Source organism: Coptis chinensis, chromosome 8 (genome assembly GCF_015680905.1).
Source record: "Coptis chinensis isolate HL-2020 chromosome 8, ASM1568090v1, whole genome shotgun sequence".
NCBI classification, from domain to species: domain Eukaryota; kingdom Viridiplantae; phylum Streptophyta; class Magnoliopsida; order Ranunculales; family Ranunculaceae; genus Coptis; species Coptis chinensis.
Window position 1 is genome coordinate 94692957 of NC_141463.1, and position 26617 is coordinate 94719573.

Genomic DNA, 26617 nt, shown 5'->3' on the forward strand with positions numbered 1-26617 from the left:
TTTACACAAACTAGCCTGTGTTTTGTAAAGAGAGCAAGTTTTCTTTCCTCTAGCTGCTACAATGGAACCTCTGTTCAGTTTCCATACCCCGTTACCAAACGAGTTTACAAAGCCGTCATCATCTAATTTCTCAGCCGAAATTAGGCTTAGCCGAATGTCAGGGACATGTCTTACATCCTTGAGTGTCAAGGTATAGCCGACATTGGTTTCTATATGAACATCTCCAATGCCTATAATCTTCGAGACTCCACTGTTGCCCATCTTCACCTCACCAAAATCACCAGATTTGTAGGTAGTGAAGAAACTCTTGTAGGGTGTGACGTGGTAAGAAACACCTGTATCTACCACCCACTGTAGCGTGGCATGAAGTGCTCAAGCATAACTCGTCACCTTCTGACACAATTCCTACTTCTCCATGTGAAGCGATATCTGTGGCGTCTCTACCGGTGGTGCTTTCTTTCAACTCTAACTTGTCTTCATGTACGGTACTAGTCTTCTCATCCCTCTTCAATTCTATGCATGCATATTTGAAGTGGTCATAGATACCGCAATAATTGCACGACAAATCTTTCTTAAGAGGTCTACTCGCGCTCCTAGATTTTCTTTTGTCATCATCTCTAGAGTGAGATAGTTTTCTGCTTTTGCCTCTCTCTTGCTTTTCTATAACAAGGATCTCTAAGTGACAGGAGTTATTATGTGCGTCCTTTCTTGTCTTCTCGTTGAGGTCTTCTAAAGTCTTCCACAGACTGAAAGTTGTGGTCTCTTGGGATACAAAGCGAATTACATTGTTGTCAATCCATTGTCTAATGCACCCAATCGCTTTTTCGGATATCCTGTATTTTAATTTTTTTTTTTTTTTTTCTTTTCATTGTTAATATATTCTTTCTTATCGAGCGAAAAAAATAAAAATAAATAGAAGATACATTTCATCCAAATTAATTTGAAGTTCTGCTCAAAGTCTCAAATAAACCTCTTCTTCTTTAGTACTTACAAGCACTCTATGAGGGTAATTAGTTTCTTCCTAGTAATTACATTACATTTTTTTCACTTGCTTTTCTTTACTACTGAGATTCTCGGCAGCCAACATCTTAGGAATTGAAACAGATAAACTTGCATTGCTCTCATTCAAATCTCATATTACTCTAGATCCTTACAACGTTACCAGATCGTGGAACGAACGAGTCTCACCACTTCTGTGAGTGGGAGGGAGTGACATGCAGTCATGCATAGACATCAAAGGGTGACAATATTGGATCTTGATTCCAAAGGCTTGGTCGGGCAGATAAATTATCTCCTCACATTGGAAACCTCTCTTTTTGGAGGAGACTAGTTCTCCAAAAGACCAAAACAATTTCCTCCCTGGTGAGATTCCTCATGAACTTGCTTATTTGTTTAGACTAGAAGATATTATTTTGAGTAACACTTCTTTGGTTGGCAAAATTCTAGTTAGTCTGACCCGATGTTCCAACCTCGTAAATCTCTATTTAGATACCAACAAACTTGATGGAAAGATACCTACGGAAGTTGGCTCTCTTTCAAAGCTTGCTACATTGTATCTACGTGATAACAATATAACTGGAGTAATCCCACCTTCTTTGGGGTACATTGTCCCTTGAATTTGTTTCATTATCTGGAAATAGCATCAGTACGTGGAGTTATTCCAAGTACTATAAACCAATTCAGAAACCTCAAGATTCTGGATCTTGGTCTGAATAACCTATCTGGTACATGTCCTTCATCTCTTTTTAACCTCTCATCTTTGGCAGTTATTTCCTTCCACAAAACCAACTGAGTGGGAAACTTCCCGCAGACGTTGGTCTTACACTTCCCAATCTTCAATTTTTTTATACAAGTGACAACCAATTTTCTGGACCAATTCCTGTTTCTTTTTTCAATGCTACGAAAATCACAGTCTTTGATATTGGCGAGAACCAATTTACTGGAAAAGTTCCAGTTAATGTGGGAAATCAAAAGGAGCTTTACGTACTATTTTTGAATGACAATCATCTTGGAAGTGGGGGATCTAGTGATTTAGACTTCCTTACTCCTCTAACTAATTGTACATATCTACAATATCTCGTTCTAAGCTCCTCCAACAATTTTGGAGGTATGCTACCTGCCTCCATAGGTAATCTCTCAAGCCAACTCCAATATTTGCAGATGATATTCGATTATCTGGAAACATTCCTACTGAAATTGGGAATCTCCATGGTTTGTTATACTTGTTACTGTCGGTCAACTTCTTGACAGGCAGTATTCCCACTGGCATTGGAAATCTTCAAAACCTGGGAACGTTGTATCTAGATATGAACAAACTATCACGACAAATCCCTTCCTCCGTGAGTAACATGTCTAAGTTATTCGATGTTGATATGTCAGATGACATTTTAAAAGGAAGCATATAACTTCAACAGTTTCAGGCAATCCAAATTCGCAAGTGTTAAACCTCTCTTATAACCAGTTTACAGGCACCATACCAAATAAAGAGATTGCGCTGTCCCTGGGTTTACGTTTCCATAATTTAGCACATAATTCATTAAATGGTCCCATGCCATTAGAAATCGGTAATTTGAAGAAACTTCAGACATTAGATGTCTCCGATAACAAATTGATCAGAGAAATTCCTGACACCCTTGCAAGTTTTTTGAGTTTGGAATACCTTTACTTCCAAGGTAATTTCTTCCAAGGACTCCTTCCCTCTTCACTTGGTTCTTTGATAAGCCTCCAGGTTTTGGATGTTTCACACAACAACATGACTGGAAATATTCCAAGACGTCTAGAGGATCTCGATCTTCTTTTTACGAAGCGTAAACCTATCTTTCAATAACCTTGAGGGTGAGGTGTGGACGAAAGGGGTCTTTCACAATGCCAGTGCAATATCAGTCGTTGGAAACGACAAGCTTTGTGGGGGCATTCCAAAGCTTAGGTTACACAAATGCAACATCCCTAAGTCTACCAAAAAAGAAGTTCCTCTAGCTTTAAAGGTGGCACTTGGGGTACTTGTACCGCTGCTACTAGTGGTGGCATTGCTCATTGTAATCATTTTGATGAAAAAGCCTAATGCAAAATTAAACCTCCTAAAGAACAATGTCGTCCAGGAGATCTTAGAAGGGTCTCCTACAATGAGCTTCAAAAGGCAACGGACGGCTTTTCCTCGACAAATTTGATTAGTATGGGAAGTAGTGGAACTGTCTACAAAGGGATTCTCCAGCAAGATGAAGGTCTTATTGCCGTGAAGGTACTTAACCTCATGGAACGTAGAGCTTCCAAGAGTTTCGTCGCTGAATGTGAAGCCTTGAAAGAAATTCGACATCGAAATCTACTCAAGATCTTAACTGTTTGCTCAAGTGTGAATTTTAGCGGTAATGATTTTAAGGCTATTGTTTACGAATTCATGCCCAATGGAAGTCTAGAAAGCTGGTTGCACCAAATTTCAGATGGACAAGATCTACAAAAAAGTTTGAGCTTCTACCAAAGATTGAACATAGCAATCAATGTCGCATATGCTTTGAATTACCTACATAATCAATGCGAAGGACGTATGTGATCTGAAGTCGAGCAAAATGTACAGCTCAGCCATGACATGACTGCCGTTGTTGCTGACTTTGGCTTAGCAAAATTTCTCTCCAAGGCAACTACCACATCCAACAAAAAGGAAAGTAGCTCAGTTGCTATAAGAGGAACTATTGGGTACATTCCTCCAGGTACTTCCACTCAATTATCATTCTCTTTTACAGAGGTTAATTTCATAATATGGTAGCATGCAATTTGTAATTTAAAAGAATGAATATAACTTAAAATATGTTCAACAAATAAATATTGAGCCACTATCACAAGCTTAATGAGTCTATCAATGGATTGCAGAGTATGGCATGGGTGCAGCGGTGTCTACACAAGGGGATGTTTACAGTTATGGTGTACTTATGCTAGAAATGCTCACCGGAAAGAGACTTACAGATAACATGTTCAAGGATGGACTCACCCTTCACGGGGTGTTGGACATCGCAGATATGCACATGCTATCCAATGAAAGTCATATTGAAGATGGCATTCCAAGAAATCAAATCAAAGAATGCCTGAGTGCCTTAATTAGAATCGGAGTAAAATGTTCAGAGGAACTAATTACTGAGAGAATGGACTCAAGATGTTCTCAAAGAGCTGCGTTTGGTTGAAAAAGTTTTTCTTTCAGGTTAGAAGTGAAGTAAAAATGAAATTCTGCTTATTGTATTCGTAGTTTAGGTTCTACAAGCATGTTATCCTTCTGAATGTATTCTTAAGTGTTTGTTTCTAAAGATTGTGTGATTGGTGAACTTTCACCGATACTTGATTAGTTAGAACTGATACTCATATATAAAGCAATAGAAAACAATAGCTAGTATGTGAACAAATTCTCAGAGACAAATTTAACAGATTGAAGGATTGGCAATAGACTACAATCATCATATCCAAAACTTCGTAAGAAAGTAGATTATAGACGTACCTGGAGAAATATAGCCAAAACTTCGTTAATGGAACTTGCAGAATGAGAATTCAAGAAAAGATTATACGTATACAGCAACTAAAGATGGAGTTCAGAGATCCTCCTGCAATCAGTAGCGGACCACATTATTCCCAGATAAAATTCGGGCATATTTATGTTACGACTTCAAAATTCAAATAGTAATTGTGGAATTTGGTGGTCCTAATTCCCAAACAATTGGAAGGCTATAAATGGCGAGTTTACATTTGGCACTTACTGTTACATAGTTCCATTACCTGCAAATAAAACAGCAGCAAAGACCACGCTTTTCTACAAATTCTAAGTAGAACATTTGATGTTACAGACTTAAGAGCATATGGTAAGCGTCAACACTGCAGAGTGCCAAAAGCTGTTACTGATATAAGTTAAACAGATGAAGATTTTCGGTGTGGTGGCAGAATGATAAATGAAAGCATCTAGACTGAAAAAAAAAATATGTCCTCATATTCTCTTACAAGGAGTTCATGAATTTGAATTTATACCAATTGACAATGGCTACTACAGGCCATGTTACAAACATGACTAAAAGAAATAAAGAACCACATCGTTCAAATCTCTATACAAAATCAAATCACTTCCAGATGAAGAAATGACCACCACCCTAAGCTCGGTAAATCATTAGTGTATGCCAAATGATGATCTAGCACCATGCATATATGCAGCGAAACAGCCAAACCAGAAAAGACCCCTGGACAGTTGGGTCGGAAGTGGATGACTATGCTTGTTTGATGGTTATTATCCCGCCAAACAGGATTCAGTTAGCATTGCGAATTTGAAAACTCATTTTTCTTTTTTATCCCCCTATTGACCAGGGTTTGAATTAGTGAGATTGTGCTTCAAGAAGGATGTTTGTAGCCACATTAACGTCGTTTCTGGCCTGTACAAGTGCCTGTCTTGCCGAGCTCCTGTCAAATCCCATTGAAACCAGTGTCCCGATGGAATTGTCAGATGGCTCCACGGTAGAAGCAAGAGGAGCAACGGAAGGATAATTTCCCTGAACCAAGAAAATTAGTTAGTGAGTCAGGAGGAGAGAATAAGAGATGAGGAAGTACAAGAAGAATGGAACCATTGCAATAACCAATTATTGTTTTCATAACAAACAAGGATCGATTACATAATTTAGGCAATCCAAAAGCGAAAACCACATTGCCCATAATCTATTATAGGTATTGCATAAAGCTATACTGCAGAAAGCCATTGACAAAGACCAGGAACATCATTTAAGTCAGCACAAACACAGCGCACAAGACCGGGCAAAGTGGAGTCCTTGTTTGTACTCAGAGCAAAAGAAAATGATGTGTGAGAGTCTGACGGCCAAAATGATGTGTGAGAACCATCCAACAGAGCAAAAGAAAATGCCTGACGGCCAAAATATCAAAGTGTCCTAGAAATTTGAACTCATATCAAAATGCAGTGGAACATATGAAAGTGAAATTCTTGCGGCGGGATGGTGGAGCATTAGATGTGACATGTTATCTACTATAAGTTGGTAATCTAAGCACCAAAATTTAAACATCAATGCAGCAAATGAAGATCTGTGAGAGCCTAAAGTTAGAATAAGATCATCAACATTTAAAGTGGAGCCAATGTCAGACATAAATTTGGATAAGGACTTCACATGGTAATAATATTAACATACGTGATGTAAGAATATAGTTCTGTGCAATAAAACAAAGCTAACATCCATAAGTTCTTCAGAAGTGACAAACAGCAATAAAAATCATTTACTAACAGTACTTGCCTCCACTTCACAGCCGGTATAAGATGGTATGTTTTCAATTACATTCCCGCCTGATGCTGGAGGGGATGAACCTCCCAAAGTGGGCCAAGACAATCGCGAAAAGAACAAACTGACAAACTCCGGGAACTGCAAAAGTTATTCAATAAACAAATTACATTGTCAAGAAAGACCAGGATGTGAAAGGTTTAGGACATGTATATATCGCAGTAACAAAGAAAGCCACAACACTGCTCCAAGTATGGCTAATAGAATGCATATGGCACCCTAGGAGCTGTATGACATTTGGTCATTGGGAATTATTTGTTCAAGTGAAATGAAAAGGAACTGATTTTGCAATAAGAACCCGTTAATCATTTAGCTATTAAACATACAATTGTTCCAATTTCATATCAGACAGTCTGTACACTTCACAATCTAAAGATTTTACTGAGATCTGTGTGCCTAAAAAGAAAAAGGAGCACCACAAGACGATCTATAACTATCTATAGTACCGTTTTTCTGGAGTCATGTTTTCTTCATTCCTGATAATTAAAAAAATTACAATTAGCTGCATTATCAAAATATTGTATCCGAGTATAGCTTGACTCAATAGATCTTCTGTATAAAATAGTCTGAATGACTGAAATTGTTGCTCCATTCAATGAAGAGCTACTAAGCTGGCTACTAGTGAAATCTAAGTAATTGTTCTACTGCCATATAAGAACATGCCCAGCTAAATTATCTACAGAAGGTAAAGAACAATTGGAAAACTAAAAACTAACCTTGATGCGGCGTATGCCTAAAATATTCGAACGATAGAGAAGAACACCACATATGCCTGGCAGAATAGATCTTTTCCACAACAAGAAAAGGAGCTGTGAGGTGACAGTAAAAGTACAGTTAGCATTTAGTTGAGAAAAAAACTATTTCACGTCGAGTCAGCCTAGAAATTGATAAAAAGGAAAAAACATGAAATACTTAAAGAACCAACTTACCTGAAGACCTGCTAAATATACAAACGACTTGTCAGAGAAGTTAATTCCAAAAATACGAAATCATGTCGAAACTGGGATGCCAAAGTAGAATGGTACAAATGAAGAAAATATAAGACCATAAGGTCCAGATGCCAACATGTTCAAGGAAGGATCTGCAAAATCAAAGAAATAAAACTTCACCGTAATTTATTGCTTTACAATCCTTTTAATAAAGAAATCCATCAAAAAAATTTTGCTCAGAAAAAGGACTGGTGAACTCTTCATACACTATGGTCCAACAAACTAAACCTTCTCGTCAATATGAATCTCAAATCTATGCAACTGCAAATGTAAATTAAACCAGATATGAACAACGCACAGATTGGAGCAGTATTTTTCAACATCAAAAAACCATGAGGTCATCCAAATCTGCAGCAGTGCAGATCAAACTAGCCTCTTTCTAGATAATCATTATGTCTAATGCCAAACACAAGAGTGAGACAAACAAAAACATAAAGAGCAGAAAAGGATAACCAATCAGAGGGCTACACAAAAGATTTGCGGATGTTTTAGCTGGGGAAACAATAATGAGGTTGCAGGTCAAAGGTTTTCAGTCCTGGACCATTGTTATAAGGATCGTTTATTTCTCGCCCCATCCCCCCAACTAGCAAAGTTGGTAAAACCTTTGGGTGATGATACCAGAGGTCTGCGGTCGAACCCCGCCAGCACCAAAGAGTTACTGATCTCATATAAAACAGGCTTGCCAATCAAAAAATAAAATAAAATAAACATGACTCAGAAGCAATAATTAGTCTCAAGCTTTTACATCTTTGTATAGAGAAAATTGTCATGGTTCTACGGCTGTCCATTTTCGTTCAACATTATTAAAATTATTTGGGGCTAGAGATGTTGATAAACATGCATAGGAACTTAGCCACTCAATGGGCGTAAATGAAATAGTTTTCTCGAACATAAGTTTTGATTAAATAGTTTACCTATAAAATTAACCTGTAATGATATTCATGATCTTACTACTTAGGTAATATCAAATCCATGTCTAATGCCCAAGGGAGTAAAAACTTTAATAAAAACTACTTTTCATCATCTTACTACTACGAATTTGCTACACCGTGAACCAGAGCTATATTGGTTGAATACCACTATGAAAGTATCTATTGAAATAATTTTGCATGAGACGTAACAATTAATCAATTAAGCCTGCGGTAAAACAAGAACTATACTAACAACTAAAAAACAAGAGAAATGAGATGGAAAAGTTTTAGTTCTCATTCTTCCCCAAAATTACAACCATGTTCCCTGCCAACTGGGCATCCCGATTTATTGATGATGAGCAACACAGTGTAACCAGTGGTGCCTCGTGACCTTGTATATTATTTCGGAGGAGAATTCTGGTTTCTCCTCCCTGGTCGAGAAACGGTTCTCAAAATGAACACGCAAGACAATAAAAGCTATAGGGTGGCATATTACTCTTACTGCAAGACAGTAGAAACAAATATGTGCACATAACATTTGAAGAGGAAACTTATCACTAACATATGGGGAAATTGAATTCAGTTTATCGAATCAGAAAAATAAGTTCTCTTACCGCTCTTATGACAACGGCAGAGACTTCTAATCTCGTCGCACGTCTCCAGGTGACCAACAACACCATACCACCACCCTGTGAAGCATACAAGTAATACAACACAAACAACTAACTCAATAAATTTGTTTTATTCTAGTTTTAAGGATAAACTTGGTATAGAATGTAGAGGTAGAAAATTAGAGAAAGTAGATTAAATATTGGAAACTTAATGTAATCTTGTACAGCTTCGAATCAATAAATTTCAAGAAAGCGTAGAATTCAGATGTCGTGAACACACCATAAGGAAGTTCTTTGTTTCTTCTCCACTGAATCTCAACATGGTCCCCCGGATGTAATTAGTCTAAACAATCCAAGGCATGAATATTATGAGGGGGAATGTCTATTGGTGGTGCTCTTATCCTATCCCAGTGCACACATTCCTCTATCACTGGAGCCGTGAATAATGAGATGGATACCTGAAAACAGAGCAAACATCCAATGAACAAAATAAGTTCCAGAACGTACGTACACCCACTCAAATGAGCTAAAGATACACTGAAAAGTGTCAATAGTGCTAGTGCTAACATATTGGTCATTTTCTATCCATCATTCTATAGCTTGAAACAATTACATGTTTTGAGGCTTTAAATTTTAAAATTGATGTTGAATTAGAATAATAACAACATGAGATCAACTGTTGTGAAAACGAAAATGTAGGATAAACTTTGATACCTTGCTTGAAAGGTGTCTGTGAAGCAATCATAGCGAAGTTCTGCATCATAAAATGACAACATATACTGAGCATGCCCATTCTGAAATGAAAAGACGGAAAGAAGAACCTAAATTTCAGTCATTTTAAAACCATAACTGTCAGACATTGAAACTCATAAACCATTCATTACAAATCAAGAGTCAAGCATTATATTGTGATAAGTGAATCAAAACTAATATTGTCGTTCGACTGAAACATAATGTTGATCTTTAAAAATTAAAATAAGAAAGAAACAAAAAAAATATGCTCATTGTTGATAAGTTCCAATCGAACACGTTTAACTAAGAAATAGTTAGGATTAAGTACTCATGATAACTACCTCTCAGTTATAGACTTGAGCTGGGAACCAGAGCTTGCCACGCTCAAGACAAAGATACTGAGATATGATAGAATCCATAGGCAATGAAGTTGAGCATACAAAAAGAGAGACCTGAGCCAACTTTTCTTCTTCTTTTGATAAAATTCCTTCCTCATACTATACTGACATTTTCATTCTCGATAAGCAGCCTGCCCGATCGCTCCAACCCCTTTTTTTTCATGTGCCTCTCCCATAGGTAATCGCTCCACCATCCATCTCTCAACGGTTTACAAACTTCTGCCACTTTACACAAATCAATTGGCTAGAGTTTCTCTAAAATTCCAAGGCCGATTCAGGCAAATCCAATAAATAAGTCTCAATTATGCCCTCTACATTCTCAACTTTTGCTTTAAGAAACTTCTTCTTAATGGACACCATTGAAGAAATTTCAAATGAACAACAGGTACGACAACTTTTTGTTAACAATGATAGTAGCAAAGACACTAGTCATTCCAAAAAGAAATGTACAACAGTCTCGTCTCACTCACCATGGTGGAAGAGGTTTGAAAGAAAGTGGTTGGAAGGGAGGATAAAGGAAAAACGATATATTGGGAATAAAAACATTACGTAAGTGAATTTCTCAACCACGTAGAATTGAAACTCACATAAAAAATGAAAGAATTCAAAAACAATTGCCTGATTAATCCCACCAAATGTTTATCAGTAGGCTTAACTGGAGAACAGCTAACTGTTTGAAAGATACGATGGAACAAACACGTTGAATTGAAACTCTTTTTTTAAATAGACCCAAGGAAGAACGAAAGCAAGAGATTAAGATCTATATTGGGTCTTTGACCAATTTACAGTAATCAAAATTTAGATTGAATGACACATTTTTTTGACAAACTCACCAAAATCTATGATCAACACAAGAAATCTTTACAAATGTTTCAAAACATAACAAAAAAATCTTTACAGGTACAACTAGAAACAAATATGACAGAAAAATATTGTGGGATGAAACCTGAGCCACCATGCATATTTGGTTGCATATACACAATGAGAACTTCACTTGCAGATAGAGGAATACGGGTATGGGGGGGCCATTGGAGGGAGATTTTCATGGTTTTACTTGGATAAGGAACCATTTGAGTTGACCTAACAAAGATTGCAAGTATGTACAATAACCAAATTGATACAAAATAACCAATAACTTTCACCTCATAAAAGTGGAGCATATGGCTGCTATTCTAGGAATCATGTACTGGTTGGTAGCATCCTCTAACACATGTATGAAGAATCTGCCTTCAATTTCCTTTTTACTCAATTTATTAATGTTTCTAAACAGTGTTCTATACATCCCATAAGAGCATAAATGAAGGAAAAAGTAAAGAGCAAAACAACACAAATTTCTTCTACTCTCTATATCTCTTTCATACTCATTTATTTGTAAAAGATGTGATTTTACCTTTCATTTAAACCGTCATTGGAGTCAGATATGTTCACCGTGAATCCTAGTACCAAGAAATGCATGCGTCTCTGATAGCGTGTAATTCTCTACTGACATCTCTAATATCCATTCTTTCTAATGGTGATTCCACAGAACATGCAACCCCAATTCTGACTAATGCATTCATGCACTCTAGTAGTTTTGTTCTTCTGTGGCTGCCAATTCTCATGCTATAAGTATCTCCTAAAGTGTCATCTCCATCAGATATTAGTATTGGATCTACAATCCTTATAATATGATCTCGCAAACCGTTGCTAGCATACTTATGGAGGCTTAAACCGTCTTTAAACATCTCATCGGTTGGTCTCCTTCCTGTGGACATTTCCAACACCAAAATTCCATAACTATACACATCACCCTGTGTGGATGCATTAGCTCCCATACCATATTCTGCAACATATACATCAATCGCTAGTTTCCATTAAACATTTAAATGTAAAATATATATACATATTAAGAGCCATTGGCCAGCAAAAAGAAATTGAAAAAAAGAAAAAGAAAAATAATTTTAATAGTCATATCATAATAAATGTCCTCGCAATCATCAATTAAGATATTGATAGAAGTAAACAAACTAGCTTAATTACCACCACAACCACGATTCTTTCATCCTCGATCTTTTCAATTTTAACTCAACTAGCATGGGATGAAAAAAATTAAATCAAGTTGATGGCTTTTATTCTCTCTAACAATTTCTTTTTCCTCTTTTAATAACTATGATATAAGCTCCAACTATCCAAGGCCCTCATGTACCTATATCAGCTCGTGTAACTGGGGTGCTAATGGTGTTGAACTTAACACGGGAAGAAAAGAGGCAAAAGGATTTGAGACCGGTCAGTATAATGTGGCTGCACATAAAGATTTCAACTAATGCAATATACGCGATATTGATTTCATGCATTTATGAGTTGGAAAAATAATTGAAATCAACATTATTGAAATTCCTACCTGGAGCGGCATAGCCAATAGATCCTTTTACCCCTGTTGAGGTACTTTGATTATCATGCAAGTTCTCTAGTGGTCCCGAAAGAAGCTTTGCCAAACCAAAATCACCAACATGAGCTACCATATCATTATCAAGAAGCACATTGCTTGGCTTTAGATCACGATGAATAATCAAAACGTGGCACTCGTGATGAAGATAGCTAAGCGCAGAAGCAACATCAATGGCGACATTTATTCTTTGAAGTAGGTTCAAATTCAATTCTTCTTCTTGTTCACTGATCTCTTGATGCAGCCACTTCTCTAAACTTCCATTTGGCATGAACTCAAAGACTAGTGCTTTAAATTCATTTCCATCGTAATCTACGCTAGAGCAAGAAGTTAGAATCTTAACAAGATTTCGATGGCGGATATTACTTAATAATTCACACTCGCCCGAAACTCTTTAATGCTCCTCTCAATTGAAGTTTGAACACCTTAACAGCAACAACAGTTTCAAATTGGTTTAACAGTCCCTTATACACACTGCCAAAACCACGGAACCAGCAAAATTAGTTGGAGAAAATCCACTGGTTTTGAGAAAGATCTCCATAAGAGACCTTAACATGTTGATCACTGAATGATTGCGAAGAAGCCGTTTTAGGTTGACTTTTTCTTCTCAAGTAAAATATTAGAGAATATGATGCCAAAAGAATGAACATAGCCACACTGATGATAACGTCTATTTTGGAAAGATCAGACCTTCTGTGCTTAAATAGGCATGGCGGCAATTGCAGTTCACGTATACCCCACAGAGATTGGAATTTCCAACAACAGAAAAATTGCCTGCAATTTTAAAAATTCCTTTCACTGGTACCTCACCTTCAAATTTATTGAAGGATAGATTCAATAGCTGGAGATACAGAAAATCCTCCCAATATTTTGGAATTTCACCTGACAAATTGTTGCTTGATAGATCTAACTCTTGGACATTCTTTAAAGAACTCAAAGATTGAGGAACTGTCCCTTCAAACAAATTATCGTTCAAGTACAACTTTTCCAGACTCAAACACTCACCAAGAGTACTAGGTATCAAACCAGACAACTTATTTCCAGACGCCTTGATATCAACAAGATTTTTTAGTTTTCCTACTTCTAAAGGTAGAGAACCAGTTAAGGAGTTCATAGAGAAGTCAAGATAAAGCAGAGTGGGAATATTAAAGATCTCTTTTGGTAGGGTACCATTTAGGTTGTTTTGTTCCAGACTTAGTTTTTGCAAATGGCTAAGAGCACCAAGACTTGAAGGAATGTTTCCTTCCAGTCTGTTCCCTCCCAAATACAATTCACTCAATTTAGTATTGTTTGCGAGAGAAGATGGGATCGGTCCAGATAATTTGTTTTTGGACAGATATAACCCCTGTAAACTACGGAGTTTTCCAATAGAAGATGGAATACTACCGGAAAAGTTATTAGACCCGAGATCTAATATAAACAAACTGACCAGGTTCCCAATCCCTTCTGGGATAATTCCAGTTATTTTATTGCGTGCTAGATCCAACACCTCCATTCGGTTGGAGAGATTGGTTATAGAGTTCGGGAAAACACCTCCAAAATTGTTTTGTTCCAAGCCCAATATCTTTAGATTACTGGAGTTGGTCAAATAAGTGATAAAACTCAAATCATGAGCTTCTCCTGTTCCTAGATGATTACGTCCAAGATTTATCAATTCGATAGTTTGAGGGAATTGAAAATCCTTAGGAACTTGTCCTTTAAAATTGTTTTCTGGAATATCAAATTTTCGAAGTTTAGAAGCATTAGCTAATGAAACTGGGAGTAGTCCAGAAAGTTGATTTCCAGCCCCGTAGAAAATAGCGAGATTAGGAAGAGTGATGCCCATGTCTTGTGGAAGACTACCACTAAATTGGTTATAGGAAATTGATAATGTTTCATTCAGGGATGAGATGTTGAAAATTGTTGAAGGGACCTCACCAGACAGTCTATTAAAATCAACGTTGAAGTAATTTAAGCTTGACAGTCTACCAAAGCTGGCTGGAATACTTCCAACCAAATTATTTTCGGGTGTAGAGAATTTTTGAAGCGACGAAAGATTACCTAAAGAAGGTGGTAGCACTCCTGTCAGATTGGTTCTTCAATACGCAAGAATACAAGCTTTGACAATGAGCCAAGCTCTGCCGGAATATTCCCTGTAAATTTGTTCCAACTTATATTAAGGACCCTAAGTTCAGTACATTGGGTTAGATTGACTGGAATTTCTCCTTGGAAAGTGTTATTGAACAGAGTGAGTTCTTGAAGACGAGACAACCGACCAGTTTCTTGTGGGATATCACCGTAGAGTTGATTGTGCTGCAGGTCGATGACCCTTAGGAAAGTGAGGTTTCCAATATGAGGCGATAACGATCCAACTAAACTCTGGCTGGAAAGATTCAAACTTATGACTCTTTGATTACGCTTGCCGCATGTAACGCCTTGCCACTGACAGAAATGGAAAGATTGGTTCCAGGAGCTTAAGCCGCCTTGAATTCCATCTCTAATAGCGATTAGAGAGTGAAGATCAGTCTCATTTCCTGAGGTGGCCATAGAAGGTTTTGTTTGGGACATCAATTGGTTAAAGAGTAGGAAGATCATGTAAAAGTTAAATACTGTAAATGCCTGCAGGTTTGAAATCATCTTTGCGAATTGTAGAAACTAAGGTGTGGTGTAGTAATATATAGGAGCATTGCATGTCAAGATCTCCATTAATATTGCCGTTGCATCTCCATTAATATCGCTCTTGCTCTCAAACCGCGCTTTCAATATTCGAAAGGAGAGGAAAGAGTCAAATTGCGAATTGTCGGTCTTCAATTTTTTTTTCTTGCCTGTCAAGATCTCCATTAATATTGCCTTTGAAATCATCTTTGTGAATTGTAGAATATCATCCCCATATTTCCAACTTTCGTTAGTCAACAGTTTGCTGACCAAGTCAAACCGTAAAAAAAAACTCAAAAATAAAAATAAAAATCGACTTAATTAAATAGTAGAGATTACTAAAGTACCCCTCCACTAAACTGACCATTTAACTTCAAAATTTTTAAATCCAACACACAAGAACATGTATTTAATAATTTCACTTTAAATCAGTTACAATTGTTTTAAATTTAATAATTTCACTGTAAATAATTTGGCAATTGTTTTTAAATTTTGGTAATATGGTTTGAGAGGAGAACGATTAAAAAAAAAACAGAAAAAAGAGAGGAGGACGACTGTGACAGTAGCGGCATAGATGGATCTAGGGGTACTTTGATAACCTCCACTATTTAATTAGGTCGACTTTTATTTTTATTTTTTTTGTCAGTTTGACTTGGTCAACTAAATGTTGACTGACTGAAGACTATGGGAAGTTGGAAATGTGGGGTTTGCAAATGATCTTCAAATGTGGGAGTATCGCAAAAGCAATCTTTAAATGTCGGGGGTATCGCTAATTCCCTCTTTTTTTTGTTTTTTTTCCGATGATAGTCTTGCATTTTTCTTTTCATCGTTAATATATTCTTTCTTGTAGTTTAGGATCTACAAGCATGTTATTCTTCTGAATGTATTTAAAGTACTATAGTTCTTAAGTGCTTGTTTCTAAAGATTGTGTGATTGGTGAACTTTCACCGATACTAGATTAGTTAGAAGTTAGAACTGATACTCATATATACAGCAATAGAAAACGATAGCTGGTATGTGAACAAATTCTCAGAGACAGATTGAAGGATTGGCAATAGACTACAATCATCGTATCCAAAACTTCGTAAGAAAGTAGATTATAGACGTACCTTGGAGAAATATAAATATAGCCCAAACTTCATTATTGGAACTTGTTCAAGAAAAGATTATACGTCAGTAGCGGACCCACATTATTCCCAGGATAAAATTAGGGCATATTTGTGTAATTGTGTTACGACTTCAAAAGAGTTGGATTTTGGTGGTCCTAATTCCTAAACAATTGGAAGGCTATAAATGGCGAGTCTACTGTCTACATTTGGCACTTACTGCTACATAATTCCATTGCCTACAAATAAAACAGCAGCAAAGACCACACTTTTCTACAAATTCTAAGTAGGACATTTGATGTTACAGGCTTAACAGCATATGGTAAGCGTCAACACTGCAAAGTGCCAAAAGCTGTTACTGATATAAGTTAAACAGATGAAGATTTTCGGTGTTCTGGCAGAATGTTAAATGAAATATATGTCCTTATATTCTCTTACTAGGAGTTCATGAATTTGAATTTATACCAATTGACAATGGCTACTACAGGTCAACAGGCCATGTTACAAACATGACTAAAAGAAAATAAAAAACCACATCGTTCAAATCTCTATACAAAATCAAATCTCTTCCAGATGAATAAATGACCACCAAACTGATTATATAATTTCAACCTAAGCTCGGTAAATCATTAGTGTATGCCAAATGATGATCTAGCACCATGCATATATGCAGCGAAACAGCCAAACCAAAAAAGATACCCTTGACAGTTGCTGAGTAGATCAACATGGGTCAGAAGTGGATGACTATGCTTGTTTGATGGTTATTATCCCGCCAAACAGGATTCAGTTAGCATTGCGAATTTGAAAAACCATTTTTCTTTTTTATCCCCCTATTGACCAGGGTTTGAATTAGTCAGATTGTGCTTCAAGAAGGATGTTTGCAGTCACATTGACGTCATTTCTGGCCTGTACAAGTGCCTGTATTGCCGAGTTCCTGTCAAATCCCATTGAAACCAGTGTCCCAATGGAATTGTCAGATGGCTACAGTAGAAGCAAGAGGAGCAACGGAAGGATAATTTCCCTGAACCAAGAAAATTAGTTAGTGAATCAGAAAGAGAGAATAAGAGATGAAGAAGTACAAAAAGAATGGAACCATTGCAATAACCAATTATTGTTGTCATAACAAACAAGGATCGATTACATAATTTAGGCAATCCAAAAGACCAGGAACCTCATTTAAGTCAACACAAACACTATTGCGCACAAACGCGGAAGCTAACAATAACAACAAGATCAACCACAAAGGTGTGATCTTTCTTCTAAGACAAAGTTCCAACAAATACTCAAACAACAACCCAATCACCACACAAGCATAAACAATTATAAACTAGTGTAGAGAATATGTAAAGAACACTCACACATAAAACGAAGCTATATCATGGTTCGGCAAAGTGCCTATGTCTACATGGCGATTTCAATGATTTACTAGATGAAACAAGATAGAGGATTACAAAGAGGAGCTCTCACTTTTTCACTAAGAATCAACTCTCATACTCACAAGGAATGTTCTCTCTAAAATCTCTCTTTTTAGTTCTAGGTTAAGTTCTCTCAAGTTTCTCACAAAGAAAAATTGGTTTTAGTCGAAATCCAAACTCATCTTCTTTTATAGTGGTCCAAAATTTCAGTGTAAAATCAAAATCTCGATTTATTGGAGAAATTTCAGAACCGATTGTGTAGAAGCAAGAGTGCGTGTGCCCCTTGGGCAAGGCATATTGGAGCACGCGCGCCCCCTTTTCTTGACTAACTTCCAATACTTATTAAAATGGCCAAAACAACATTCTCCACTTCGGTGAGGTTTTAGCACATAAAACCGTGCCGAACACTAGATCCACCAAGAATCACTAGTCTTCAAACCACATCGCGAACTTGCCGTCAATCGCCCCGAAAGGGTATGCCCACAAAGGGCACTCATCAAACATATAGGATTTGGAGTAAGTCCAAACAATGTTGGAACTTAACTCCGGTGACAACCTTAGTCAACATATCAGCAGGGTTGTCTTTGGTGCCCACTTTCTCAAGTGCTATATCACCATCCTCAACGACATCTCGTACAAAGTGATGACGGACATCAATATACTTCGTCCGAGCATGGTGAACTTGGTTCTTTGCCAAATGAATAGCACTCTGACTATCACAATACAAAACAACACTGTCTTGCTCAAAACCCATATCATCTAGAAGACCTCGAAACCATAAGGCATCTTTCACTGCCACTGCCATATACTCTACCTCTGTAGTAGATAGAGCCATTGTAGCCTGTAGCATAGACCTCCAACTAACCGGTGCACCATGCATCATAAACACATAACCCGGTGGTTGATCTTGATGCCTGCAGATCCTTGCATAATCCGAGTCAACATAACCACTGACATGAGAGGTATCTCCACCATAAACTAATCCCACATCGAAAGTACCCTTTCAAGTACCTCAATACCCATTTCACTGACTCCCAATGCTGCTTCCCAGGATTTGTCATATACCTATTCACAACACTGACTTGTGAAATGGCCGGGCGTGTGCACACCATGGCATACATCAAACTGACTACTACACTAGCATACGGAACTCGAGCCATATGCTCTTGCTCCTCCACCAAGCTAGGAGAGAACCTAGTTGAAAGCCTAAAATATCCAGCCAAAGGAGTAGAAACCGACTTTGCATTCTCCATACTGAATCTAGAAATCACTTTTTGAAGGTATTTCTTCTGAGATACAACTAGCCTTCACTTCTTTCTATTTCTTTCAATCTCTATTCCCAATATCTTCTTGGCTTCACCCAAGTCCTTAATCTAAAACTCAGAGCTAAGTTGAGATTTCAACTTTTCTATTTCCACCATGCTTTTAAAAGCAATAACCATGTCGTCCACATAAAGTAAGAAATAAACAAAGTCATCACCACGAAGTCTACAAAAGTAAACACAACAATCATACTTACTTCAGGTATATTTCTATTTCATCATGAACGTATCAAAGCGCTTGTACCATTATCTTGGCAATTGCTTTAAACCATACAATGACCTGTTTAGCTTGCACACATGATAATCTTTTTCAGCAACAACAAAACCTTCTAGTTGTCTCATATAGATCTCTTCCTCTAAGTCGCCATGCAAGAAGACGGTTTTCACATCAAATTGCTCCAACTCCAAGTCAAAGTGAGCTACCAAACTCAATAACACACGGATAGAAGTATGCTTGACCACCGGTGAGAAAGCCTTATTATAATCAACTCCTTCCTTTTTGTGAGAAACCATTTGCTACCACTCTTGCTTTGAACCCGTTGTCACCTGACTTAGGAAGGACCTCTTTCTTTCTGAACATCCATTTGGTACCGATAGCCCGCTTGCCCTTAGGCAACAAAACCAGGTCCCATGTGTGATTCTTATCAAGGGATTTCATCTCTTCTTGCATAGCTACCAACCAATTGTTGTAATGGGCATCTCTAACAACTTCTTTGAAGCTATCTGGCTCATTACCTTCAATATTCAATGCATATGCTACTAGATCCACCTGATCATAATGTTTCACTGGCTTATCATGCCCATACTTGTGCTAGCCAAATAAAGTTGTGGATGCTCATGCTCTTCTTCCGGTTGTTGTGTGGTTTCATGATCTTGGACATCATCACGAACCAATCAATATATTGTCTGCTGCATCAGACAATTCAAACTCCGTAGCCTGAGGTTCTATAGAATCACCACTCTGTTCAGCTTTCTCCGACTTGTTAAAAGATAGCACCGAAGCCTCGTCAAAGTAACATCTCTGCTGACTAGGAACCTATTGTCTTCAAGACACCACAATCTATATCTCTTACCCCATTAGCGAAACCCAAGAATATTTTCTTCTTAGCTCTAGGATCAAGCTTGCTTTCCCTCACATAGTAGTAAGTTGTAGATCCAAACACTCGCAAAATACTGTAATCAGCAAGTTTCCCTGACCACACCTCATAAGGTGTCTTGCAATTTATTGCCGGAACCGGTGACCTATTATACAAGTAACACGTCATGGACGCTGCATTTGCCCAATACTCTTTGCCAAGTCTAGCATTAGATAACAGACATCTCGCTCTTTCAAACAATGTTCTATTCATCCTTTCTGCAATCACATTCTGCTGAAGCGTGTCCCTGACTGTTCAGTGTCTAGCAATACCATGTTGCGCACAAAACTCTTGGAAATGACTGTTAGTATACTCAGTACCATTGTCAGACCTCAAAGTCTTCACCTTCCTTTCTGTACGATTCTCAATCTTTGTTTTCCACTTCTTAAATATCTTAAAGACTTTATCTTTGATTTTCATCATATACACCCACACATAACGAGTATGATCATCAATGAATGAGACATAATAACGGTTACCTCCTTTAGAAGCCACTCTGGAGGGTCCCCAAACATCCGTATGCACATAATCAAAGATGCCCGTTGTCATGTGTTTGCTTGAACTGAACTTGACTCTGCACTGCTTCCCATAGACACAATGCTCACAGAACCCCATACTTGGCTTCTTCAAGTCCTTCAAGAACCCCAAACGCACAACTCGGACAAACCCGTTCACTTATATGCCCTAAACGATATGTCACATCTTAGTGCACTTTCGGAATCATCACTACATGTACCATTTTTGCTACATTGCATGTCACCGTACTACCTATTAAAGTATACAAGATTCTATGGAGGGTGTGCATAAAACAAGCCAAACCGAAAACCGAACCGAAACCGGTTTCGGTTTGGATTGATTATTTATTAATCGATTCGGTTCAGGTCAGTATATGTGAAAACCGATAGGGTCAGTTCGATCATCGGTTTAGTCCCAAACCCGACCCGACCCACCATATATTATATATGCTAAAATATACATATTTAATTTTAAAATGTGTGAAAATCAGTTGGTTCGGGTCGGTTAAACCGTAACCCAATTGGTTCGGTTCGGATATCGGTTCAGTTGAAAATTAGTTCGGTTTGGTTAGTATAACCCAGCCAGTTCGGCTCGGTTCCAGAAAAATATAAACCGATAGGGACGGTTCGGTGGTCGGTTTAGTCCCAAACCCGACCCGAACCAACCTGTGCACACCCCTAGTTCCATGGCTTTGGCCTTTCTAAAGAGTCACTAACAATCTTTAGGACTCCACCTTCTCCCACAAACTTGTGTCTTTGGAATCCAAGGTACCAATAGAAATAAGGTTTTTCTTTAGCTCGGGAACATGTCTCACATCATTTAGAGTTCTCACAATACCGTCATGCATCTTGACCTGTATAGTTCCAATCCCAACTGTCTTATACACATGGTCATTACCCATCAAAACGGAACCACCATCAATGCTCTCATAAGAAGTAAACCACTTTTTATTATGGCACATATGGTAAGAACACTCGGAGTCAAGAATCCACATTTCGGCCGTATAGTCTTGTGTGGACACACAAAGACTCACATCTTCCACTTCAGAGCCCGAAGCATAACTTACCTCAACTTGAGCCTTACCTTTCTACTTACCATCTTTCTTGTCACTTTTCTTCGGGTAAGAACAATTACTTGCGTAATGTCCATTTTCATTGCAATTGTAACACTTTATATGTTTCAACAACTTCTTTGACTTGGACCTAGACCTCTCATTGCTTGTAGATGTTTTTTCATGTGACCTTCCTCTTGCCACTAACCCTTGTGCATCATCAATATTATTCTCTACTCGTGTCTTCTTCATCAACTCATAAGAAAGAAGTACACTTTGAACTTCATCAAGATCAACATCTTCTCTATTTATAAAGGTAGTCATTAAATGCTCATAGCTTTTGGGCAAAGAGAATATTAAACATGTCGCTTGATTCTCGTCATGCCAACATTCAAATAATCCGAGAAGCGTCGACGGAACTCACTAACGTGCTCTTGTATCGTTGAACCATCCACCATTATATACCTATAAAGACGCTTCTTAAAGTACATTTTGTTTGTCATGCTCTTGGTCATATATATTAACTTTAACTTGAGCCAAATACCGGCAGTGGTATTTTCTGTCATCACATTATACATGACCTCATTCGTAAGACACAACTGGATTGATGAGCATGCTTGAAGATCGAAATTTTTCCAATCATCATCGGTCATCATCACCGACTTAGTTTTAATCTCTTTCAAAGTCTTATGTAAACCTTGTTGGATAAGGATGTCCTTAACTTGAACTTGCGAAATCCCAAAGTTGTTTTTCCCATTAAACTTCTCTACTAGCTTCAAACCTTGCATTTGACACCTTGGGAGCCATTTCCACAAGTCACACAAAGCAATTCACAAGAAAAAATTCACTTGGGAATTTTATCAAACACCTTGCCTTCCCAAATTTTGAGCACTATGGTTTTTACTCAAAACTCAAAATCCTAGGTCGTAAACCTAGCTCCGATACCAATTGTTGTGCACAAATGCGGAAACTAACAACAATGTAAAAGTTGTATTTTGGATAACCTTACAATTGTAGGCTGATCAAGGGGGGATGGAGTGTATTGATTGGGTTTGACTGAGTTCGTATGAGCGAACTGCCTACGTATCATGTTCTCTTTGCTTGGGGGAGACTTGAATTAGGTCAGATGTAGTTCCTCATCCTCTTTTTATAGGCAAGATGCCCACGCCTCCTGTTCTCCCGCGTCAGGTCAAGTTCTGGTCATCATTCCACTCTCGAGCCATGATGGCGAGTTATGAGCTTTCACGAAGTGCATGACTGAAGCTGCGGTCTTGAAAGTAATAGTTAAGATATACGTTACTGACCGTTGTGGAGTGGGGTTAGCGAGAGACGTGGAGGTCGCTTATGGGCTAGACCGTTAGTGCGTATCGAGTCACTACGAAGTGAGCTCGCATGACGAGCACCTGAGACCGGTTGGAGATCGTTTGGTTAGGCGATCGTTAAGCCTTTAGTTTGAGTCCCTATAGGCGAGCTCACGAGGAGGAGGATTAGAGGTCGGTTGGTAGTTATGTTTATGCTGGACACGTGCTTGATATTCATTGGATGTGAATATTACTCCCTCACAAACAACAACAAGATCAACCACAAAGGTGTGATCTTTCTTCTAAGACAAAGTTCCAACAAATACCTAAGCAATAGCCCAATCACCACACAAGCATAAACAAGTATAAACTAGTGTAGAGAATATGTAAAGAACACACACACAAGACGAGGATATATCGTGGTTTGGCAAAGTGCCTACGTCCACACAGTGATTTTAATGATTTACTAGATGAAACAAGATAGAGGATTACAAAAGGGAGCTCTCACTTTTTCACTAAGAATCAACTTTCACTCACAAAGAAAGTTCTCTCTCAAATCTCTCTTTTTAGTTCTAGGTTAAGTTCTCTCAACTTTCTCACAAAGAAAAATTGGTTTTAGTCGAAATCCAAACTCATCTTCTTTTATAGTGGTTCAAAATTTCAGTGTAAAATCAAAATCTCGATTTACTAGAGAAATTTTGAAACTGGTTGCGTAGAGGCAAGAGCGCGTGCGCCCTTTGGGCAAGGCATATAAGAGCGCGCGAGTCCTCTTCTTGACCGACTTCGGTATTGTTGCTTGTGAAAAAAAAAAATAAAAATAAAAATAACTTCTTTTCTTAGGCAAGGCGCGTGCACCCCTTGGGCAAAGGCATATTTGTGGCTTGTAGCGCCCTCTCTTCTTCACACGAACAATACTAAAACGGCCAAAACAACAAACACAGCGCACGAGACCGGGCAAAGTGGAGTCAAAGACAAGTGAGAATAAAAATGTCCTTCCGGTAAGGCACTAGCTGGGGAACCATCCAATAGAGCAAAATAAAATGTCTAACGGCCACAATATCAAAGTGTCCCAGAAATTTGAACTCACATCAAAATGCAGTGGAACATATGAAAGTGAAATTCTTGCAGTAGGATGATGGCCATTAGATGTGATATGCTATCTACTATAAGTCAGTAATCTAAGCACCAAAATTTAAACATCAATGCAGCAAATAAAGATCTGTGACAGCCTAAAGTTAGAATAAGATTCATCAACATTTAAAGTGGAGTCAATGTCAGACATAAATTTGGATAAGGACTTCGCATGGTAATAATATTAACATACATGATGTAAGAAATAGTTATGTGCAATAAAACAAAGTTAACATCCATAAATTCTTCAGAAGTGACAAACAACAATAAAAATCATTTACTAACAGTACTTGCCTCCACTTCACGGCCAATATAAGATGGTATGTTTCCAATTACATTCCCGCCTGATGTTGGAAGGAGATGAACCTCCCAAAGTTGCCAAGACAATCACGAAAAGAACGAACTGACAAACTCCAAGAACTGCAAAAGTTATTCAATAAACAAATTACATTGTCAAGAAAGACCACAATGCGGAAGGTTTAGGACATGTATATATCACAGTAACAAAGAAAGCCACAACACTGCTCCAAGTATGGCTAATAGAATGCATATGGCACCCTAGGAGCTGTATGACATTTGGTCTTTGGGAATTATTTGTTCAAGTGAAATGAAAAGGATCTGATTTTGCAATAAGAACCCGTTAATCAATTAGCTATTAAACATACCGTTGTTCCAATTTCATATCAGAAAATCCGTACACTTCATAATCTAAAGATTTTATTGAGATTTGTGTGCCTAAAAAGAAAAAGAAGCTCCACAAAACGATCTATAACTATCTATAATACCGTTTTTTCTGGAGTCATGTTTTCTTCATTCCTGATAACTAAAAAATTACAGTTAGCTTCATTATCAAAATATTGCATCTGAGTACATCTTGACTCAATAGATTATAGATCTTCTGTATAAAATAGTCTGAATGACTGAAATTATTGCTCCATTCAATGAAGAGCTACTAAGTTGGCTACGAGCTACTCAGCCGGACCTGGGTCGGGCCTGGCCCAAGTCCGAAATACAGTTGTAAGGCCATTTGTTCTAAACATGTTGAACTTAAAATAATACAATCAAGCTTGAAAACTAATAAAAACAACAACTACAAGTATCAAAATATCAGGTCGGGCAACTATCAGACCGGACATAGCTTTGTCCAGAATTGGCCCATTAAGGCTATATGGCCTAATTTTAAGTCTAAGTCCCTATACTATCGGTATGGATCCAATTGGGCTTCGGGCCTAGCCCAGCCCATTGACAACCCTAATTGGAAACAATATTTTGAGTTTTGAATTGATGTATTTCAGAAAAATGTTTCCTAGAATTGAAGCACACCCTAAAACTGTCAAATATACACAAAACTTCAAATAAAAACATATCTTAGAGGTCTCGTGACTGAATTGTTTAGCTCCACAGTTATCACAAATTCTAGGTTCGGGCAACATGTAAGGCTCGAAGTTTTGATCTAGAACAAAACCCCTTGCACAGCTATAAAACTCAGTGCTTATCCTTGATGGTCTTGTGGATGGAAAAGTTGTTGACATTATATGCGTGATGGATTTGTTACTCCCTGAAAGCAACATATTGTTAGATTGAGTAAAGATGCATAATCTATTTAAACTTTTAGTCTTAAGTATCAATTTGTTATGAGCAGTCAAAAGGGCTGGTGAAACAAAAGGAAGCCAATCCAAGAGGTGAATGTAGAAGATACTAAAAAGTGTTTGACACACATGCTATGTAACTGTTTTTCTCAATTATTAAAAACTTTAAGGAAATAAAAAGATGCTATCCTACAGAAATTGTAGCTACTCCTATTATATTAACTGAAACAAATGATAGTGGTGAAAAAATTACTTATATTGTCTTCAAATTTCACAATTAGAGCAAACTAATTCAGAAAATCGTCGAGAGAGAAGAACAACTCATTTTATTAACATTTCACAACTCAACCTCAAAGGACAGAATGTAGATTATGATATGTATAGAAATGACAACAACAAAATCGCCTTGGAACGGTATAACTGAAACAAAAGAGCATCACCATCGTTGTTACAAAGTGGCATATATATGCAAATGTCATTTGCACAAAGTGATATAAATATCCAACTGTCATCTGTAGATTTAGGTTGAACATAAAGTTGTACACTTTGTGAGAACATTAGGCAGAACCAGAGATATTGGACATTTTTTTAATAATAATATGACGTATATCAGTTATGAAATCAACTGCACATGGAGCCGTATTCGATTGTCAGCATCCAAGGGAACAATGACTTGATATTGAAAAAAAAAAAATGGCTTTGACGTTGGACCTAAGCCCGAGATTTTGAGGGCCTTCTGACTTCAGATTGTCATTGTCAACTGCAATAATTTACTCTGACTTACTAAAGAAATCGTACATTTGGATTTCAGATACTAGAGCAACTATGAATAAGAAAGATGTGCATACCAATAAAAACATTCTAAGTGTATGAACAATATATGTTTACGTAAAAAGAAGTTGGAGGATAACGCAACAATTAACCTTAAAGGTGGTAAACTGACATGGAAAAATAGATAGCTTCATCCCATCTCAATGCATAAAATCTTATAGTTCATGAGAATAATGCTGATGCCGTTTTTTTTGTGAAAAAATTTGGCAGGGGG

At 37.5% G+C, this 26617-nt stretch overlaps 3 protein-coding genes and 1 long non-coding RNA gene across 7 annotated transcripts in view; 1 reads left to right on the forward strand and 3 right to left on the reverse strand.

The window, feature by feature from the left end:
• Positions 1-850: 850 nt before the first annotated feature.
• LOC147484642 (uncharacterized) lies at positions 851-4292 on the forward strand. The gene is made up of 2 exons (XR_015204316.1): positions 851-3704; positions 3865-4292. It is a non-coding gene; the product is annotated as an uncharacterized LOC147484642 (long non-coding RNA).
• A 649-nt stretch (positions 4293-4941) lies between these two features.
• Positions 4942-26617, reverse strand: part of LOC147484643 (rhomboid-like protein 20) — a 49931-nt gene continuing 28255 nt past the window's right edge. Inside the window, exons 1-7 of one of the 3 annotated variants that reach the window (XM_086577006.1) lie at positions 9890-10030; positions 9531-9570; positions 9097-9274; positions 8820-8894; positions 7022-7114; positions 6261-6386; positions 4942-5513 (exon numbers count right to left, since the gene is read on the reverse strand). In XM_086577006.1, the coding sequence (XP_086433132.1) occupies positions 5340-5513; positions 6261-6386; positions 7022-7114; positions 8820-8894; positions 9097-9138 (510 nt within the window). In that variant the 5' untranslated portion in view covers positions 9139-9274; positions 9531-9570; positions 9890-10030 and the 3' untranslated portion in view covers positions 4942-5339. Of the gene's footprint in view, positions 5514-6260; positions 6387-7021; positions 7115-8819; positions 8895-9096; positions 9275-9530; positions 9611-9889; positions 10031-26617 lie in introns of those variants that run through there. The other 2 variants (XM_086577005.1, XM_086577007.1) reach the window with 2 other exon arrangements.
• LOC147484644 (uncharacterized) overlaps positions 10011-26617 on the reverse strand; it is a 50228-nt gene continuing 33621 nt past the window's right edge. The window contains exons 2-3 of one of the 2 annotated variants that reach the window (XM_086576995.1): positions 11337-11768; positions 10011-10077 (exon numbers count right to left, since the gene is read on the reverse strand). In XM_086576995.1, the coding sequence (XP_086433121.1) occupies positions 11383-11768 (386 nt within the window). In that variant the 3' untranslated portion in view covers positions 10011-10077; positions 11337-11382. Of the gene's footprint in view, positions 10166-11336; positions 11769-26617 lie in introns of both variants that reach the window. The other variant, XM_086576994.1, reaches the window with a different exon arrangement.
• LOC147484645 (uncharacterized) lies at positions 12901-14987 on the reverse strand. The gene is made up of 2 exons (XM_086576296.1): positions 14549-14987; positions 12901-14411 (listed from the first exon to the last, which is right to left on the reverse strand). The coding sequence occupies exons 1-2, from the start codon at positions 14985-14987 to the stop codon at positions 13042-13044; spliced, it is 1809 nt and encodes a 602-aa protein (XP_086432422.1). The 3' UTR covers positions 12901-13041.